Here is a 20929-nt window from a genome sequence, read left to right as displayed (position 1 = left end):
AAAGTAATACACAGAATGGAGTCCATCCACAGCCGTCACTTGGGAAACTGAAAATGGGTGTGTATGATAACTAGTCAGGATGACTTTACAGGTTTAGTTGGCTTATGAAGAAGCTGTAATCAGTCGAATGACATCTGTGGATAGACTTCCTTCTGTGTATTAGTTTGGAGTAAAATTACCCGGTGAAGATTTGTGAATTCCTTCAGAGCCACCCAGTGAAATCAACATATTTTGTATGGGACTTATTGTATAGGACTAGTCATTATTATTTAGGATTGCCAAGTCCAATTCAAGAAATATCTGGGGACTTTGGGGGTGGAGCTAGGAGACTTTAGGGGCGGAGCCAGGAGACATTGGAGGTGGAGCCAGGAGCAAAGTTGTGACAAGCATCATTGAACTCCAAAGGGTGTTCTGGCCATCACATTGAAAGGGACTACACACCTTTTTAAATGCCTTTCCTCAATTGGAAATAATTAAGGATAGGGGCACCTTCTTTTGGGGCTCATAAAATTGAACCCCCTAGTCCAATCTTTTTAAAACTTGGGGGGTATTTTGGGGAGAGGCACTGGATGCTATGCTGCATATTTGGTGCCTCTACCTCAAAAACCAGCCTCCCCAGAGCCCCAGATACCCACGGATCAATTCTCCATTACACCCTATGGGAATCAATCTTCATAGGGAATAATGGAGTGTCCAGCAGACATTCCTCCCCTCCTCCGCCTTCTGATGACCTGGAAGCGGGGGGAGGGCCTCCAAACCAGGGGATCCCCTGCTCCCACCTGGGAATTGGTAACCCTATTTTTATTACTCATGTATGAATTTTTGGATGCTTGGATCCAAGCGGGCAGCCGTGTTGGTCCGAAGCAGCAGAACAAAGCAGGAATCAAGCTGCACCTTTAAGACCAACCAATTTTTATTCATAACATTAAGCTTTTGTGCGCTTTCTTAAGCACACTTCATCAGACCAGGAGATCAGTTATTGTGAGCTGAAATACAAGCAGTCTGGCAAACTAACTGGTCACATGGTTACATAAAACAGTGTGGCTAGGCCATTTGGTCTGGATAGCCATAAAGGGTAATAAAATTCTCTGCCAAATGGTGTTTCTGCAAATCTAGGTGAATCACTGTGTGGCCTAGCCGCACTGTTTTATGTGACCATCTGACCAGTTAGTTTGCCAGACTGCTTGTATTTCAGCTCACAATACCTGATCCCCTGGTCTGATGAAGTGTGCTTAAGAGAGCGCACAAAGGCTTATGTTCGGAATAAAAATTGGTTGGTCTTAAAGGTGCCACTTGATCCCTATTTTGGGTTTTTTTTTTGGATGCTTGTGGAGAGCCAGTTTGGTGTAGTGGTTAAGTGTGCAGACTCGTATCTGGGAGAACCGGGTTTGATTCCCCACTCCTCCACTTGCACCTGCTAGCATGGCCTTGGATCAGCCATAGCTCTGGCAGAGGTTGTCCTTGAAAGGGCAGCTGCTGTGAGAGCCCTCTCAGCCCCACCCACCTCACAGGGTGTCTGTTGTGGGGGAGGAAGGTAAAGGAGATTGTGAGCAGCTCTGAGACTCTTCGGAGTAGAGGGCGGGATATAAATCCAATATCTTCTTTTTTCATAATATACTGTAATTTCCTATTTTGGACTAAATGTCTGGTATTTTTTGGCGCAGTTGGTTTTGGGTACGTAAGAGGACCGTGGGAGCTCTCGAAATCTCCGATTACAGTGGCCATGGCTCCCAACAGCTACGTCACGCGACCCGGAGAAGTGGGGCAGCGTTGACACGACCCAAGACATCCATCACTGAAGTCCGCGAAAGGGGCCAGTTGCCCCTCCCCCCAGACCCACTGATACGTCCGGCGTCGGGTTAGGCGGGTCCTAGCTTCCCGCGCTTGCTGCTGGCCCGCCCCCTTCAGGCAGCCATCCTATTATAGGCGTCTTCGCTCTCCTCCCTTCCCACAGCGCTGCAAGCGGGACCCTGGGAGAGTCAGGGCACCGGTTTACCAAGAGGAAAAGACTACATTTCCCGACAGCCCACGGGACGAGCAAACCGTGGAGGAAGAAGAGCTGGGAGCGATAGTAGTGACTGGCGTGGAGTTCAGTGGGTTTAACGGGAGGAGAGGAAAGCGACCGTGAGGAGATTAATGGCGGTTGATAAAGACCTGCTGGCGCTGGATTTGTACGCGTTGTTGGGAGTTGCTGAGAAGGCGGCGGATAAAGAGATTAAGAAAGCCTACAGACAGAAGGCACTTACTTGCCATCCAGATAAAAATCCAGATAATCCCGAAGCAGCCGAGCTCTTTCATCAGTTGTCTCAGGCACTGGCACTTCTAACAGATGCCGCAGCAAGGGCAGCGTATGATAAGATGAGAAAAGCCAAGAAACGGGCAGCAGAAAGGACTCAAAAATTTGATGAAAGGAGGAAAAAAGTTAAGCTTGACCTTGAAGCCAGGGAAAGACAAGCCCAGATCCAAGTGAGCAAGGAAGAGGAGACCCGAATAACCAGAGCATTAGAAGAAGAGATCCTGCAGCTACGCGAAGAGGGATCCCGCCAGCTGGAGGAGCAGCAAAAACTCATCCAGGAGCAAATTCGAGTTGAGAGAGAGCAGCGACTACAAAGCAAACGAGATGGGTGTGGAGAGGAAGGCAAAGGAGCCCCCAGGCTCAAACTGCGATGGAAGTGCAAGAAAGATGAGACGCAAGGAAGCTACTCCGAAGAAGTTCTCCTGCAAATCTTACAGAAGTACGGTGAGGTTCTGAATGTAGTGATTTCAGGCAAGAAGACCGGGACTGCAATTGTGGAATTTGCCACAGTGAAAGCTGCTGAGATGGCACTAAAGAATGAAGTTGGCCTGATAAACAATCCTCTGAAGATCTCCTGGCTAGAGGGCCAGTTGAAAAACAGCACAGTGTTTTCTGATGGGACCATCCAGCCACCAATAGCCCTGGATTCTGTAATTTCTGAGCGAGATTATGAAAGTCTTGTGATGATGCAGATGCGCCAAGCCGCTGAGAGACAGAAACTGATTGAGCAGATGAAACAAGAAGATGAGGAGTCTTGCACATAATATACGGAAGAAAATAATTCTTTCACTTCCGCTGAATAATAAATACCCTTTTAAATAAAAATTTAAAAAACACAAACAGTAGAATTTATCAAGCCACACACATGTTTTACTGAATAGTCTAGAAAGAGGCTTTTCAAACTGTTTTTTTACAAATATTGGGAATTCAGATGAATTTTCCCCCTGCTGCCTGTTTCATGAAAGAATTCCGTTTCCAGCAATGCACAGATGGTATTTGTGAATGAATGGTATGCAAAGAAGCCTCTGTGCTTGCTGATACATGAAGAAATGTATTAGCAAAAATTTTTATTTGGGAGCTGGTAGAGACATATGAGAATATGTCTTTTAGAACACCTTTGATGAAATCTCACCTTAGTGTTTGTGGTTTATTTGGAGAAAAAAATAGCTAAATTGGTATTATTAGTTAAAATCCATATTACATAGAGCAGCCAAAAGCTGTGGGCTCAGTTAATCTGACATTTTGAGCAAGAGCTAAAAACAGTAGCAATCAATAGGCAAAAAGAGAAAAGCCTTTGCTAGATGTAGTAAAAAGAGCCATCATTTTTTTATGATTTCCCGTTATATTTGAGAACAGACTCCTTTCTGTCCCACCAATGTGTACAATTCCATGCAGCTGTGGTATGTGTGTGTATACTGCAGCCATATGGGTAGGGCAAGTTATGCGCTGTGCACTGTGTTATGTGCACCTTCCTCCCCTGTTGGTAGCAAACTGGATGAGAAACAGCCATGCCCTTGGAACTCACCCCAAATGGCTACAGTCACCTTGAATATACCAGAGATATGGGATCCCATCACCAGGCAAGATCCCACACCTCTGGACATGAAGGGGGGCATGGAGATTGTAAGTGCCTCTCTTCTTGTCTTTTAAAGACAAGTAAGAGAGCCAGTTTGGTGTAGTGTTTAAGTGTGCGGACTTTTATCTTGGAGAACTGGGTTTGATTCCCCACTTCTCCATTTGCAGCTGCTGGAATGGCCTTGGGTGAGCCATAGCTCTCGTAGGAGTGGGCCTTGAAAGGACAGCTGCTGTAAGAGCTCTCCCAGCCCCACCTACCTCACAGGGTGTCTTGTGGGGCGAGGCAAAGGAGATTGTGACTGCTTTGAGATTCAGAGTATAGCATGTTAAAGGGCTGGAGCACTTTCCCTATGAAGAAAGGTTGAAACGCTTGGGACTCTTTAGCTTGGAGAAACGTCGACTGCGGGGTGACATGATAGAGGTTTACAAGATAATGCATGGGATGGAGAAAGTAGAGAAAGAAGTACTTTTCTCCCTTTCTCACAATACAAGAACTCGTGGGCATTCGATGAAATTGCTGAGCAGACAGGTTAAAACGGATAAAAGGAAGTACTTCTTCACCCAAAGGGTGATTAACATGTGGAATTCACTGCCACAGGAAGTGGTGGCGGCCACAAGCATAGCCACCTTCAAGAGGGGTTTAGATAAAAATATGGAGCACAGGTCCATCAGTGGCTATTAGCCACAGTGTGTGTGTATATATAAAATTTTTTGCCACTGTGTGACACAGAGTGTTGGACTGGATGGGCCGTTGGCCTGATCCAACATGGCTTCTCTTATGTGTGTAGATATTTATAAATATAAATCCAATATCTTCTTCCTCCTCCTCTCCCTTTTAAGGCTTACAGAACCACTAAATGTCAATATGTGCAGATATTAGTAACAAAAAAAAAAATCAATTTATAAATGCCCTAGCAGGCAACATGGGTTTATTTAAAAAGTTATGCCATAGCTAATTTCAAGTGAGTTCCAGATTATTTGCCACATATCTATACAATGTAGATTCTCCTGGTTCAGGTGCTGCAGGGAGAAAAGCAGGGAAGGCAGTGGTGTTAGCAGTCAGACTCCTCCTCTTACAGAGCAGCAGTTTATAGCCTAGAGAGGCAGAAACATTCTCCTTAAGCTATCATCGCAAAAATCATAAGTCACTGCCTTTACAACAAAAGGTCAATGAGTTGAGGGGGCATACTATCTAGGCTGTCTCCACATGCACAGAGTGCTTTTCCTTCACTAAGCAGTGGGCCTGCCTTTCCACTCAGCCCCTGTTCCACATGGTTGTTCTTCAGGCAAGTTCCATTATGCCCAGTATAGCCTTTTTGTTTACCAGTGCCAAATGAGCACCTTACCAGGACTTTTTGTTAAAACTGAGTATTTGGCACTAAGTGAGGCACTAAAATTCAACTAGATTTTATATTCAATATATAATTTCCATTGTAAACATTGTTTTATTCTATTAAATGGCCCATCTCTTCAAAGCCGCGTGATTGTGGCTCCACCCAGATACCATGTGGTACATACTTGGTGGTGTAATACAATTCAGTGACATCACCAGGCCCCACTCTATGACATAATCAGACACTATCCATGACTTCACCCCACACCACTCAATGAGTTTCGGTGCTTAAAATGGTGGGGACTTGGCAGCCTTACTCTCACTATAAAATTTATGGGTACATGCCTGCATGTAATATTTTTATGTTGAGTTCATAACTGAATGCTTTGAACATATTCCTCCTTTGCATAGTGAACTGGATACTAGAAGTTACAATAAACAGAAGAAACAATTCAAAATAAACAATAGTTTTCCATATTTTATATACCTGATGATATTAGATGATCCTATTGAAATTTTTAGGATTATTTTTTTCTTATTCCTACATGCACGGTCAGGTGCTCAGAATGGCCACTTGAGGGAGCCTCTACATCCTAATAAAACAATCTGAAGAGTCTTGGAACTGCCAATGGAAGCAGAGCAATGAGCCATTGAGGAATGACTGTTCATCTCAGGGTATGATGCTGAAGATCCAAGATCTGTCTGCATATTGCTTCATGGATAGATGTATCAACAATGGTGTGATGCTTTGCTGCTGCAGAACATAACTGCAAGGTGACTGGACAGCTCTACCTTCATGCTTATGATACGGTTCTTTGGTAAAATCAGAGAAAGTGGATAATAGGCTTTCTGTCTTCTTTCCTGCAAAGGGGCTTTCCAGGCATGCACTTTTATCCACTCGATGGAGCCAGCCATCACAAAATGGTATTCTGTAGATAGACTGTCAAATGACTTTATCTTAAACCAGCACTGGGTACAATGCATACAATCAATGTTGTTAAGGGATGGCTTTGTGTATTTTTGCTCACCTTCACTGATGCATAGTGATCAAAATTCTCACAATGCTCAGTGGCCCAGGGCAGGCCTGGGGGAAAAAAGGCAAACCACCTCCTCTAGTTTCATGGTATTGAACACTAAATTAATTATTGTAAAGTTAAAGGTAGTCCCCTGTGCAAGCACCAGTCGTTTCCGACTCTGGGGTGATGTTGCTTTCACAGTGTTTTCACGGCAGACTTTTTACAGGGTGGTTTGCCATTGCCTTCCCCACTCTTCTACACTGTCCCCCCAGCAAGCTGGGTACTCATTTTACTGACCTCGGAAGGATGGAAGGCTGAATCAATCTGAGCCGGCTATCTGAAACCAGCTTCCGCTGGGATCAAACTCAGGTTGTGAGCAGAGAGTTCAAACCGCAGTACTGCAGCTTTACCACTCTGTGCCACGGGGCTCTTTCATAAATGAATTATTAGGTACAGTTAAAGAGAAAGTGCCCTGAACTGGATGACCTGTCCCAACTTGTTAGATCTTGGAAGCTAAGCAGGGTCAGCCCTGATTAGTACGTAGATGGGAGACCACCAAGGACGACCAGGGTTGCTACACAGAGGCAGGCAAAGTCAGACTGTCTTTGTTAATCCCTTGCCTTGAAAACCCTATGGGGGCTAACTGTAACAATGACACTTTATATACTGTGATATTTACAATTTCCATCAAGTATATATTTCTGTAGAAAATGTCTATGCAACCTCTCCAACAAACCTTCTTGGGGCAGCTCATAAAATAAAACACAAGCAGAAATCTGTATAAAATTTAGAAATAAACAGTGGAACATAAATAAGGTCATTTGGAACCCAACTGGCAAGAAAACGCATGACACTAATTTTTGAAAGTATCCATATTTACAAAGCTGATCACATTCTGCTAAAATCTGCCAAGAAAACACTGAAGAATTCTGAAATCTTTCATGAATTTATATCCTGTCCTTCTGTCCTACAATCCCCCACAGTAGCCTACAAGAGGTTTAAAGCAATATAGAACAAATAAAAGCAAAACAGCAGGAAAACAGGATGCGTCTGCCAAATGAAATTAGTCATCAGCTAAATATGATAAAACAGAAAATGATGAGGCTTTCATAAATAAGTAATGCCAGATTTCATGTGCATTTTAAAAATATTCTATTTGGAAGATAGGTTTTATGAGCTTCAGTTTCCACATTTAATCTTTTCCTGACAAAGTATAATGATATATGATTGATAATATTGTTTTATTGCCTGTATGCATTTATTTTCCAAACTTTATCTTCGAAACATGTCAAGAAATTTTAATTGCAGATGCTTCTAGAAAGCTACTTTTACTCACATAATTTCAGTAGTTTGAATCTGGGATAATTTCAAGTCAAGTTCCTTTGCATATTAGGCCACACACCCCTGATGTAGCCAATCCTCCCAGCTCTTGGAGGATTGGCTACATCAGGGGTGTGTGGCCTAATATGCAAAGGAGCTCCTGCTAGAATTCTACCCCTGCCTTGAATTAAACTTTGTTGGTCTTAAAGGTGCCACTGAACTCAAACTTTGTTAGAATCATAGAGTTTAAAGGTACATCCAAGGTCATTTAATCTAATTTCCCTGCACAATGCAGGAAGCTCACAAATACCTCACAAAGCTGGCAAACAACAATATCCAGGATCCCTGGCCAAACTGACCTGGAGAAAAATTGCAGATTGACAAAGTGTCAACCAGCATTTCCCTAGACATGTAAGAAAGGGCCATGATAACTAAGCACTGATGCAACCCTTCCTGCCCTACCTCTCATGGTCTGCCTGAGTTCACAGAATAAGCATTGCTGTCAGATGGCCATCCAGCCTCTGTTTAAAAATCTCCAAAGGAGAGCCCACCACCTCCTGAGGAAACCTGTTCCACTGGGGAAATTTTTCCTCATATTTAGCTGAAAACACTTGATTTGACCAACCCACTGGTTCTGATCCAAGCTTCACAGCTACGTATCTGAAGTAATCGTAATTTCTATGCACATTCTTTGGTGGCCTTACTGATGCAGATACAGCAAAACATGTTACTTCTGACAAGAGCTGTCCAATTCCTCCACTTGCACCTGCTGGAATGGCCTTGGGTTAGCCAAAGCTATCGCATAGGTTGTCCTTGAAATGGCAGCTTCTGTGAGAGCCCTCTCAGCCCCACCCACCTCACAGGGTGTCTGTTGTGGGGGGAGAAGATATGGGAGATTGTAAGTCGCTCTGAGTCTCTGATTCAGAGAGAAGGGTGGGGTATAAATCTGCAATTCTTCTTCTGGAAAGCAACCCATTGACCATTTTCTGCTTGGATTCTTGTATATAGATATTATGTACAACTCTCTCGTGTTTAATCAATAGTTGGGAGCTGTTGACCAATTTTGTAATTGCCATGGATGTGGTGTGTCTATTTGAAATTCATATGTTATTTCCTTATTAGACTTTTTAAAAAAAAGTGTCACTTTTTTATTTAAAAGAATTTTTTATTTTACAAATTTACAAGCAAAACACAACAAAAAAGTTTTTAAAAATAAAAGAAAAAAACACAAAATATTGCAAGCCTGCTAAAAGTTTTAAGCATGTTTTATTTTAGGTTAAAAAAATATTTAATTGTATTTTTCTGTGCCTTTATAAAGTTTATATCTCCACTACCTGGCATTACATTTTATGACATACATGAGTTTGACACCCCTGAGTTAGGTGTAATCACTGCCAACAAGCAGAAACCTCGTGATCAACAAGCCCATGAGGAACAGTTATCCACAGTAGTGCAAAAGCAAAACCCTTCTGAACATTCAAGATCACCAGTTTTGCTCCTTCAAGTTGTTGGTACACACTTACCAGGAATCATAGACAGACATGTGTTGCGAAACAGAAGAAAAAGTTCAGTTTTATTGCTTAGAGCCAATGGCCTTTACAAGAGGTTAACACTAAAAAATTCAAAATGTGTGAATACAATGGCTTGTGAATAGCTATTGCAGCTATTCTAAAGTATAATATTATCTATGAGCATGCGTATTCACAGAAAATAATTTCCCATTGGTCAGTTGCCTGCATGTAATGGGGAAAAAGTCTATGTCAGGGGTGGCCAACGGTAGCTCTCTAGATGTTTTTTGCCTACAACTCCCATCAGCCCCAGCCATTGGCCATGCTGTCCGGGGCTGATAGTAGGCAAAAAAACATCTGGAGAGCTACCATTGGCCACCCCTGGCTATGTAGGTTGATAACATCCATAAAAACTGAAAGAAAACTGAATTGTCCATTGTCCTCATAGATCAAGGTTTAGTAATAATAATCTCACTCTGTTCTTTGTATCCAAAGAAGTGTCCTTGTACATGAAAACTTATGCCTCAAATTCCTTGCCCCACTTCGCCTTCCACTTAGAACTTCAAAAGGAAGCCAGGGCCTGCAGCTGATGATCCTGAGTTTGTAGTTGTCAGTTGAAAGCCCATGTCCTTCAGATAATTATCCCTTTGGGAGGCCATGGATTCATCCCGCATTTAACCTGCTGCTGCTCACTTTTGGCAAGCCACGTCAGAAACATGGATGAGTCGATAGGAAGGGGGGACTCTTGGAAGTATCTGTGCTTTAGACCATCTTCTGCACTAATTCTCTTGCCCGGGCAGTACGTCAGGAACTTGTTCATGAGATCAAATCCTTGGTCAGAGAGCAGTGCCCCAAATCTCCTGCAGATTGTTGTACGGGTACTCTGTGAAGGTCATCTTCTTGACTATGGGCCAGATTTTCTCACTTGGAGTTCCCAGGTCCTTGAAAATTTTGTTAACTTGGTCTATTTCTGACTTTCCTGGAAAGAGCAGCTTTTGGGTTAGCAGCTCTCAAAATATACAACCCACAGCCCACATGTCAATAGCTGTGGAATAGTCCTTGGCTCTGAGGAGCAATTCTGGCGCCCTGTACCACAGCATGACAACTACGGGCATATGCGGTTTCAAAGGTGACCCGTATTTGCGGGCCAGCCCAAAGTCTCCAGCTTTTAAGATGCCAGCATGGCTCAACAGCAGGTTAGAAGTCTTCAAGTTCCCGTGCAGAATCCAGATGTCATGAAGGTGCTGGACTCCCTGTAACAGCTGGATCAGCAATGTTTTCACTTCCCCAGGCAAGAACGGCTGCTTCATTGTTTCTTCAGGGCATGGTCCACATAATTCATGACAATGTAGATTTTGTCCATGTTGCTGCCAACAACAATCTCCTTGAGGGTGGCAATATTTGAGTGCTGTGCTTTCAGGATTCTGCTGATTTCCCTGAGCGAGGTGATGGGAAAACCTTCACTCTCATTCTCCATCTTCAGCCTCTTCAGGGCCACGATCTCCTTGGTTTTTTTGTCCTTCGCTCTGTACACCACGCCGTAGGCGCCTTCCTTGATTCGGTTCATGCACTGAAACTTCTCTACGCTCCGACAGCCCTGAAAAGCAGGCAGGTACTTGGGCAGCTCTTGCTTCAGCGCCAGGGGCGAATCGGGGTCGGACTGCGGGCTGGCTTCACCCGTCTCCTCCTCTGCACTCGTTTCTTCTTCGCTCCCCTCTTGGGCAGACCGCTCGGAAACGTCTTCAGAATCGCTCCTCGTCTTCCCATTCCTCGGGGCTGCTTTCCCGGTCCTGAAAGGGGAGCTCTCCTTTTGCGCCTTTCCCCTTTTATTCGCTCTCGGAAGGGGACTGCGGCTCCTGACGCGGCCTTTCTCGCTGTCTTCTCCTCTCGCCGTTCTGCGATGCGCGGAAACTCTCGTCCGGCTTCTCCTCGTTCCTTCTGCTTCTCCCGCGCTTTTTTCTCCTGCTCTCCTTTCCCTCTCTTCTTCCTGGAATGGCCCCTCGCCATCTCCCTCCTTTTCGGCTTTTCCCATTCACGGCGGGCTTCATCCTGCTCTTCTTCTCGGGGCCTTTCCCTGCGTTCCTGCTCCCCTTCCTTCTCTTCCACCCTAGCGTGTTTCCCTCCTGCCGAGGGGCTGCGACGCCTCCGGTTCTGTTTCCTCTTCTCGTCCCTCCTGTGGCGGGTCTTCTCCTTCCGAGACATTCGATGGGCTGGGCTGAGAGTCAGCGCCCAGGAGTCGTCGTCCTCTCCTCCTCTTTGCCCTGCGGGGGTCTCTCAGCTCTCCCTCTTCAAGGGAGTCACGCTCTGAATCCCGAGCCGCAGGATTTTTCAGGCGCTTCTTGAGGCCTGCTATCTCCTCGTGTTCCTTTCGACGTTTCTTCGCCTGAAGACCTTCATCGAGTGTTTTCACTTCCCAAGATTCCTTTTGATCGCCCATTCTGTGTCTGGCACTCGCGCCACCGCCTCCACAATCCCACCGGTTCAAACTGACCGCGGGAAAACCCCACGCCCAACTAATTCGTCTTTAGGGCACGCGTGATTTGACGACACAAGAAAGGAGAGGAAAGCGGTACCTTAATATCTTACGTCAATTCAAGTAGCCCATTTTGCTTAATCTTTCAGTAGAAAAAAAAATTGAAAGCAGCTGTCTTGGACCTTGCGACGCTCCAGGACCCCGCCATGGTCCAGAATCCCATCAGCATGGAACCCTAGTTTTGTAGATCTGTTTGCTAATCCATATTGCATTGGTTGGCCTGCTAACGATAAAGGTTACTTACCAGTGAAAGAGAATATCATATACCACAATAACAGGACTTGAGTCTAGGGTGGTTTGCAAAGTATTGGCATGAATACATGGTCAAATACAGAGATTTCAGAAAAGTGTACTCACAATAATTGGTATGACCTTCTAAAAACAGAACATCAATTAGTGATTTCTGCCTCCAATACAGATGTGTAGATTACAGCATCGAAATTTATTGTCATGACCTACTCAAATAGGATACTGTCAGAAGAACTTCTGGACAGAGCAATTCCTCAATGGAACAGGCTTCCTTGGGTGGTGGTGGGCTCTCCCTTGGAGGGTTTTAAACAGAGGCTAGATGGCCATCTGACAGCAATGCTGATCTTGTGAACTTATTTGCAAGTTTCCAGCATTATGCTGGGGGTTGGACTAGATGACCCTGGAGATCCCTTCCAACTCTATGATTCTATTATTTTAGTGGTCACATCCATCCCCAGAGGCAGGGGTGGAATTCTAGTAGGAGCTCCTTTGCATATTAGGCCACACCCCTTGATGTAGCCAATCCTACAAGAGCTTACAAGGCTCTTTTTTGTAAGCTCGCGGAGGATTGGCTACATAAGGGGTGCATGGCCTAATATGCAAAGAGCTCCTACTAGAATTCCACTCCTGCCCAGAGGAGTGAAAAAGTATAAGGTGCTGGAGATGGCAACTAACTAACTTCTTGCAAGGCCTCTGGTAGCATTTGCAAGAACGCTGCTCCACCCTTATTTTGGATGACCAGAGTGGTCATGTGCAAGATGTGGGTGACACGCAGAGTAAATGCAGCCTTGGCATTCAAAAAGAGGAATTATCTTGCCTCAGTTTCATTTTCATGCTCCCAAAAGAGCAGTGAGTGGAATGAAGGTCATTAGCCCCATATATGCACATCGAGTGATGTGATAACAGCATCCCAAACCATGTTAATACACCTGCTCTGATGTGTTCTGTCATTTCATTAAGCTAAAAAGTTTAAGTTGAAAAAATACCATTTTATACTTGCTACCTTTTAGTCAGATGAGAACAGTTAGAATTGATTAAACAAGCCCCGTTATTTACCCCCCGCAATAATACTTCTTGTGTGGGTGCTTGTGTTTCTCTGGGAACATGGACAACAATCTCTGTTGTGATGCATCACTGGTTCTTCATCTGATTAATCAGAAGGAATGAGTAATGTTTATGGGTTGCTTGAATCATAGAACCACAGAGTTGGAAGGGACCATACAGGCCATCTAGTCCAAACCCTTGTTCAATCCAGGATCAGCCTAGAGCATCCCTGACAAGTGTTTGCCCAGCTGCTGTTAAAGACTGCCAGTGAGAGGGACCTCACCATCTCTCTCAGGAGCTAATTCTACTATTGAACAACTCTTACTGTAAAAAAGTTTTTCCTAATATCCAGCTGGTAGCTTCCCACCGTTGATTTAAACCCATTATTGTACGTCTTATCCTCTGCTGCCAACAGAAACAGCTCCCTGCATTACTCTAAGTGACAGCCCTTCAGATACTTAAAGAGAGTAATCATGTCCCCCTTCCTCAACCTCCTCGTCTCCAGACTAGTACAGAGAACAAACAAAGTATTTTACTAGTTTTCCTGGCATACACAGGTTTGTACAACAAGCACCATGGAGGGTTGTGAAGCAGCTTTTCAGCTGCTATAAAGTATGCTGTATGGTAGATCTTGTTATCCTGTTCAGTCTATTATCAGTATATCTAAATGTGGCCCCAGAGGCAAGGGAGAGAGTGAGGGGATGAGGAGGGACAGATCACAGACACCCTGACTGAGAAAAATGGGCCACAGCTTTTCCTGAGTACAGTTGCAAGAGCACTTGGTGCAACATCGCGGCTGAATCCAGCACTGGGTGACCCACCTCCTGCCTAATGATACCAACCCTCAGCCTAGCTAATCTGCTGAGGGAAACTATGTAGAGTGGCAAATGCAAAGATTCCACTTTGGTGCTAGCCACTGCAGGGTTCTGTTACCTCCTGAAGGCCAGGGCTGGGCCACAGCCCCTGAGCTGGGCAGCTTCTGTGAGAGCTCTCTCAGTCCCATCTACCTCACAGGGTGTCTGTTGTGAGATTGTAAGCCACTCTAAGACTGAGATTCAGAGTGAAGGGTGGGGTATAAATCCAATATATTCTTTTTAAGATTTCCAGAAGTGGGCCTATGTAAAATTTGGGCTTCCTGGCTGCTGATTGAGTGTCCATTCAGACCCAGGTTATTCATAGCACTGAGGAATTTGGCTCACTGAAAACTGGCTTGTATGTAAATTCTTGGCTATGATTTGCTGGAATTTTCCTGGTGACAGGATGACTTCAGACCCACAAGAATGATTTCCAGGGGAGCAATACATTTTTGTATCATAAGTATCAGAAAAAGGTCTATTTCTGCTTCATTGACTATGCTAAAGCCTTTGATGGTGTGGATCACAACAAACTGTGGCAAGTCCTTAAAGAGATGGGAGTACCAGCCCACCTCACATGTCTTCTGAGAAACCTATATAAGGGTCAAGAAGCAACTGTCAGAATGGGATATGGAGCAACTGATTGGTTTAGAATAGGAAGGGGGTTCAACAAGGATGTATATTGTCACCCTGCTTATTTAATTTATATGCAGAGTACATCATGTGGAATGCTGGCCTGGATGAAGCAGAAACTGGAATTAAGATTGCCGGGAAAAACATCAACAACCTCAGATATGCAGATGACACCACTCTAATGGCAGAAAGTGAGGAGGACCTAAAGAACCTCTTGTTGAGGGTGAAAGAGGAGAGCACAAAAGTAGGCTTGAAACTCAACATCAAAAAATCTAAGATCATGGCATCTGGCCCCATCACACCTTGGCAAATAGAAGGGGAAGACATGGAAGTAGTGACAGACTTCACATTTCTGGGATCCAAGATCACTGCAGATGGTGACTGTAGCTATGAAATTAAAAGACGTTTGCTCCTTGGGAGGACAGCTATGATGAACCTAGGCAGTATAATAAAAAGTAGAGACGTTACCCTGCCAACAAAAGTCCGTATAGTCCAGGGGTAGGGAACGTTGGCTCTCCAGATGTTTTTTTGCCTACAACTCCCATCAGCCCCAGCTACCCTTGGTATAGTCAAAGCAATGGTATTCCCAGTATTAATGTATGGCTGTGAGAGTTGGACCATAAGGAAGGCCAAGTGCAGAAGAATGGCTGCGGTGCTGGAGAAGAATCTTGAGGGTCCCTTGGACTGCAAGAAGATCAAATCAGTCAGTCCTAAGGGAAATCAACCCTGACTGTTCTCTGGAAGGTCAGATGCTGAAGCTGAAGCTCAAATACTTTCACCACCAAATGAGAAGGGAGCACTCACTGGAGAAGATCCTGATGCTGGGAAAGACAGAAGGCAAAAGAAGAAGATGGCAAAAGATGAGATGGCTGGACAGCATTACTGATGTAACTAACACGAATTTGAGCAGACTTCAGAGGATAGTGGAAGACAGGAGGGCCTGACATGACTTTGTCCATGGGGTCGCAAAGAGTCGGACTTGACTGTGCAACTGAACAACAACCAAATACATTTTTGACCACCAAACTGGCTTCTTTGTTTTGCCTTTAGAATGTTGAAAATAAAAAAGCACTCATGGTCCAAATGATACAGATGCAAGCAACTGTAGTCATATGGCTCAGTAGTAAATATTTTTGATCAAGACAGTCTCCTGTTTTCTGTGTGTAGCTTTCTGCGTAATGTGTTCACTGCCCTGAATATGAATAAGAAGTGTAGGCCAAACATAGTCTTACAAAAAGGAGCCTCTAATTAAGAGTCAGTTATAACTGTTTCCCTAAGGCCTGTCACTGATGAAATGTAGGCTATATAGCTCCAAAGTACCATGTAATGGCTGCTCAGTGGTGTATGCACTCATGCTATTAAAAGTCAAATCTAATTGATTCATCAGGAACACAAAACCTAGAAGTAATGACTGGCCTTTCTGTAACAGATAGAATCTCAGATGAGGACAGGACCCTTAGGCCAGTCAGGGGAGAAACAAATTTGATGATACAACTTCAACCAAAGGCAACTCTGGCAAGGAGATATCAGATGAGTGCTTGGAAGGCAGAACATGTATTAGATGGTCAACCATACTAGCAAAGGAGACTCCTGTTGAAACAAAATCATTGATAAAAAAGCCCTGGGATTCTGACAGTGTTTAGGGTTCTGTAGAAGGACAGAAAAGATTTTGGATTTAAGACGCACACCAAATAAGCAGTGGTGCAGATTTTGACTGAAAAGCTGGGTCTTTGATGTTGGAAACTAATATCAACCTGCAGTTGGCTTGGTCCTGGTTCACCATATTTGACCATATCAGATGGGTGGTTTTAGTATCGGATGTTTTGGATCTTGACTATCCAATTGAAGCACAGACAGGTAGGCTAGCTTTTGTACCTGGTGATGGTGGTGGTGGAAAGTGCTGTCAAGTCACAGCTGACTCATGGCGACTCATAGGTTTTTCAAGGCAAGAGATGTTCAGAGGTGGTTTGCCATTGCCTGTCTCCATGTCATGCCCATGGTAGTCCTTGGAGGTTTCCCTCCAAATATTAGCTGGGGCCAACCCTGCTTAACTTGCAAGATCTGATGAGACCATGGCGAGACTGCCCAGCAAGATCTGATGAGATCAAAGTAGCCTGGGCTACTGAGGTCAGGGTGCTTTTGTACCTACTTATGCATTAAAATGAAACACAGTGTTTATTACAATATTTGATGTGCACTGAATAGGTGGTTTTCTTATCACTCTATGGCAGAATGTGAAGAGCATAACTCCATGCATTAGAGATCTGCTGTGGTTTCCACTAAAGGCATGCATTTTCACATAAGGCCTTACTCGTTGTACTTAATTTTATTGTGATCATAGATAAGCCAACAGTAAGATAATCAACAGTCAGCAACACATAAAAAGAAATATGTACAATACATATTTAATAGCCTCATTATAAACTAATCTCCATGATGCGTGCTTAATTAATAAAAAATACTTGACTAGGTGCTTTCTTATTAAACAATATAAAGCATAGTGTTTAGCCATGTTAAAGGTGTTTTCATTAGAATGATCTGAAAGGAGAACGGGCATACAACATTTGTTTCATCAGCATGGCTGGGGAGACATCTTCATCACTTATGGTCAATGTTTAAGTGTCTTTTCTATATTTTAAGGAAAAGAGACAGAATGCTTCTGTAATAGCCAGGAGAGTTTGAGAACTTACTGCATTGCGCCTTGCACATTTGGATGAACATATTCTGCTTGGTGGAGGAGTATATTTTGATTCATGATTAGAGTGATGCATATGATGTTACATACATATAAAGAAACATAAATGAATCCGTGCATTCCTGCTTATGTCTTGGAACTTCAGGATTCATGGTTGTACTATCAATACTACAGGCATTACTGAAGTGCAATGCCGCAGAAAGAACAGAAATGGATTCAAATCATGCTATATTCTGCAAATGCTACATTGAACAGAATCACCCCCCCCCTCCATGTACTCATCTGCCGTTAATTCTTCTCCAGGGGGAAGGGGCCCCTCAAAAACAACCTGAAGGGCACATCAGCATTTTGCAGTGAGAAGGGAAAAATTCCCCTTTCCATTAGCTGAAAATTTTAGTCCTCATTTGGCTTGATACATATAATTTTTGTTCAATAGTCAAATATTTGAATTGACTTTACAGTAGTAGCTTATATACAATGAAATGAAATTCAGGAAAAAAACGAATCTTATCCAAGGTTATCCAGTATCAGAAATCAGGTTAATCCAATAAAAACTGCCAAATATGTTTTGAGTCCTGTCTTCATCAGCATCGCTAAACAACAGACAAACGTCAATTCATCTACCATGCCTATTCATGAGGAATACTTCCAGGTATTTTCCACACAGAGGGAAATATTCCTCCTCTAATAAGTCTTCTAAATGCTGAAACCATCAGATTGGAGCATTAAGAATCATTTGCAATGCTGAATATGATGTATTCAAAACAATTATTCTATAGATTTCTTCCCACCTTCAAAAGAAAGCCTGTTCAAATATAAATATTCACATGCTGAGATCGAAATCTATGGCTTCAGTATTGACAGCCGCAGCATGTTCTCAGCAGGACTTTCTGATCAGGAATTTGATTGTTATATTAAATTGATTACATGGAATTTGTTTATATAATTAGGTTAATATTTTTGGAATGAGGTATGAGCTTGAATTTCTTCCAGAAGCGCTGAGGATCTGCCAGTTTGAGCTTGTTTTCCTTGATTACTGAGGCATGGGCTTCCAGGATGACAAGGCATACAATTTCTATATTTTGTTGATATGTCTATTCTCTAACTATTGTTGCCTGTGTTAAGTCCTTGGGAGGAGATTATGAAAAAAGAGCCAATGTGATCAGAGACTTGAACCTTGGACTGAGGAGACATGGACTCTAATCCCCACGAGTCATTTTGTGAACTTGGGCCAATTCAAATCAAATCAAATCAATTTTTATTCTTATATCCCGCCCTCCCCCGCCAAAAGGCGGGCTCAGGGCGGCTCACAGACATGGCGCGCCATGATTTAGTTAAAACAGATAAACAATACTTTAAATATGGTACAGTTACATAAATTAATTAAAAATAGATAAAAATAGGTGCTATAAATTCTATCAATCCCAGTTACATCGTATCATTGTCTCCTATCATCCCAGTGTCTCCTATCTCCTATCATCCCAGTGTTGCTAGAGAAAAGAGATAGACAGTAATATTACCTAGCCATTTATACCACCCTGAACTCCTTGGAGAAAGGATGTGATATAAATGTAAGGAACAATGACATTTTCTATATAATGCTAATATTAGATAACCAAATCTTGCAGAACCAAATCACTAAGTGACAGATAATGGGAATACAATAAGAGTAATACAACCCATATGGCCTGAAAGCAAAAGTTGTATAATTCCTCATTTCTTTCATGCTTAGTTGTGTTGTTATGGCTGGTTTCAACACACGTTTATGGCTTTTGCTATGTACCAGTACAACTTAGGTAAAGGTATTCCCCTGTCCAAGCACTGAGTTGTTACCGGCCCATGGGGTGATGTCACATCATGACATTTTCTTGACAGGCTTTTTACGGGATGTTTTGCCATTGCCTTCCCCAGTCATCTACACTTTACCCCAGCAAGCTGAATACTCATTTTACTGACCTCGGAAGGATGGAAGGCTGAGTCAACCTTGTGCTGGCAACCTGAACCCAGTTTCTGTCAGGTTTGAACTCAAATTGTGAGCAGAGCTTGGACTGCACTACTGCAGCTTACCACTCTGTGCCACGGGGCTCCTCACCAGTACAGCTAACAACTAACTGTGTTTTAATTCTTCAGCTGTATAATGCCCCTCAAAACACAAAATCCACACTTAAATTCACTAGAGTGAAAAACCACAGCTGCTTTCAAGGTACAACTCTCTTAAATTTATCTTGGTCTGTGAGCAGGGGAGATTAATAGCACAATCCGGGGGGGAAGGGGCAGAAAGTTTTTGGGGAGCAGATGAGCCGCTACGTGGGTGCAGGAAGGGTTTGCGCTGACATATGTCCGGTGCCGCCACAGTGGAGGGGAGTTACGTGGGCAGGGGGCCGCCCAAGCACAGCTCCTCCAAAGGGCAGCGGCGCCTGAGGGCTGTGTCTGAGCGTGGGTGGAAGTGAGGCAGAGCGTAGCATTCAGGTGGAGGAGGGGGTGGAGTTGGGGACGTGGCCAGGCTTAGGTGGCTTCCTGAGCAGTTTGGCCCATGACACCCCCCCCAAGAGGCGCAATATTACACCTGCAAAAATAGCGGCGTGTCCCATAGGCACTCAAAACCAAAAACAAAGGTTGCCTCCACCACATTTGCTGAGCCCACTCCCCTGTGCTGCTGCCTGCTCCCTTCCCTTGGTCTGCCCTCTGCCGCATTCCCAACCCCTGGAAGGGCACAGGTGTGTGTGTGTGTGTGGCAGCTGCCCCAATGCGAGGAGGTGGGTCAGAGACTGTCCCTTTAAGAGAGCACCGGGCTGAAATGGAGCCTGCTCTTCCAGCTGCCGCCCTTGCAGGTGCTCTTGATCTCTGTCTCTGTTTTGCAGGTGGGTCTCCAACACAGAGGCTTCCATGTGTGTTGCTCCACACCCCCCACTCCCTCAGCTGCTTCTGCCTGCCAGTCGGAATGGAGCCCCACCCATGGCGAGACTGCCCAGGGTGCTCCAGGGAGACTGTTGCACTTTGTTCTGGAAAAATAAAGTCTGAACTGTCCCCTCTGTTGTCTCTCCTGCTTGGCATCTGCTGCACGTTCCTGGCGCAACCCCCCCCCCTCTGTCAGTGGCCTTTCTGAGGGAATGCCTGGGAGGGTGGGCAGACTTGGTTCTTGGGGGGGGATGGGCTATGAGCTGCCACACTGCCCCCCGTGTGGCTGGACAGGGGAGGGAGCCGCCCCTCAGCCTACCTGGGCTGATGGCCTACTCGACCGCACAGGGCTGTTGTGCACTGGACACTTGGGGGGGGCCGCTGAAGTGGATGCATGCCCAGTGCCTGCACTCTGAGTTCTGTGGCCCCAGGGTAGGTGTTCCTTGCACATAGCAGGGGGCAGCAGCAAGGCAACGCCGGGGGGCGGCTCCAGGGGGTGTCTTTTGGACTTGGTCTGGCCGCTCCCAGACACAAATTCCAGCCGATGTCTAGGACAGCGAACTCCTGCACTTGGCACTTCCTGCTTGTCCGCGCATGTCTCTGCCCGCCTGCCTGCCATTGGCAGAGTCTCTGACAGTGGGAGGGAGTGGGGGATTGACGGCCTCTCAGGTGCGGGCTTTCTGCCCCCTTACCTGGTCATGTGCAATGGGCTGGCCAATCTTGTGGTCCCACGTGAGCCTGCACCTTCCCCACGCCCGCCTCGGCAGCGGGCCAATGACATGCGCCTGGGTGGAAGCACCATGGCGATGAATTCTCTCTCGCTCGTCGGGCCGCTCTTCCCCTTCCAAGCGTGGTGTAACATCTCCCCTTTGGGAGCCAATGAGTGGCGCTGTAGATGTGCCCACGCCCGAGCAGCCGGCCGCCATGTATGTCTGGATTGGGCTGCCCATCTAGTTTCATGTAGCAAAACTTTTT

The 20929-nt window shown here is 44.8% G+C and overlaps 1 protein-coding gene and 1 pseudogene across 1 annotated transcript; one reads left to right on the top strand and one right to left on the bottom strand.

Moving 5' to 3' along the window:
* Positions 1-1956: 1956 nt before the first annotated feature.
* LOC132575006 (dnaJ homolog subfamily C member 17-like) lies at positions 1957-3136 on the top strand. Its single transcript, XM_060243327.1, has one exon. The coding sequence runs from the start codon at positions 2137-2139 to the stop codon at positions 3058-3060; it is 924 nt and encodes a 307-aa protein (XP_060099310.1). The 5' UTR covers positions 1957-2136; the 3' UTR covers positions 3061-3136.
* Positions 3137-9583: 6447 nt separating this feature from the next.
* LOC132575511 (cyclin-dependent kinase 11B-like) lies at positions 9584-11485 on the bottom strand (annotated as a pseudogene).
* Between the last annotated feature and the right edge of the window lie 9444 nt (positions 11486-20929).

This window comes from Heteronotia binoei, chromosome 7 (genome assembly GCF_032191835.1).
Source record: "Heteronotia binoei isolate CCM8104 ecotype False Entrance Well chromosome 7, APGP_CSIRO_Hbin_v1, whole genome shotgun sequence".
NCBI lineage: Eukaryota > Metazoa > Chordata > Lepidosauria > Squamata > Gekkonidae > Heteronotia > Heteronotia binoei.
The sequence above is the reverse complement of the archived record's forward strand: the minus strand, read 5'-3'. Positions and strand labels throughout refer to the sequence as shown.

Coding starts and splice junctions, on each gene's coding strand:
- LOC132575006 (XM_060243327.1), top strand. CDS start 2,137: ATGGCGGTTGATAAAGACCTGCTGGCGCTGGATTTGTACGCGTTGTTG.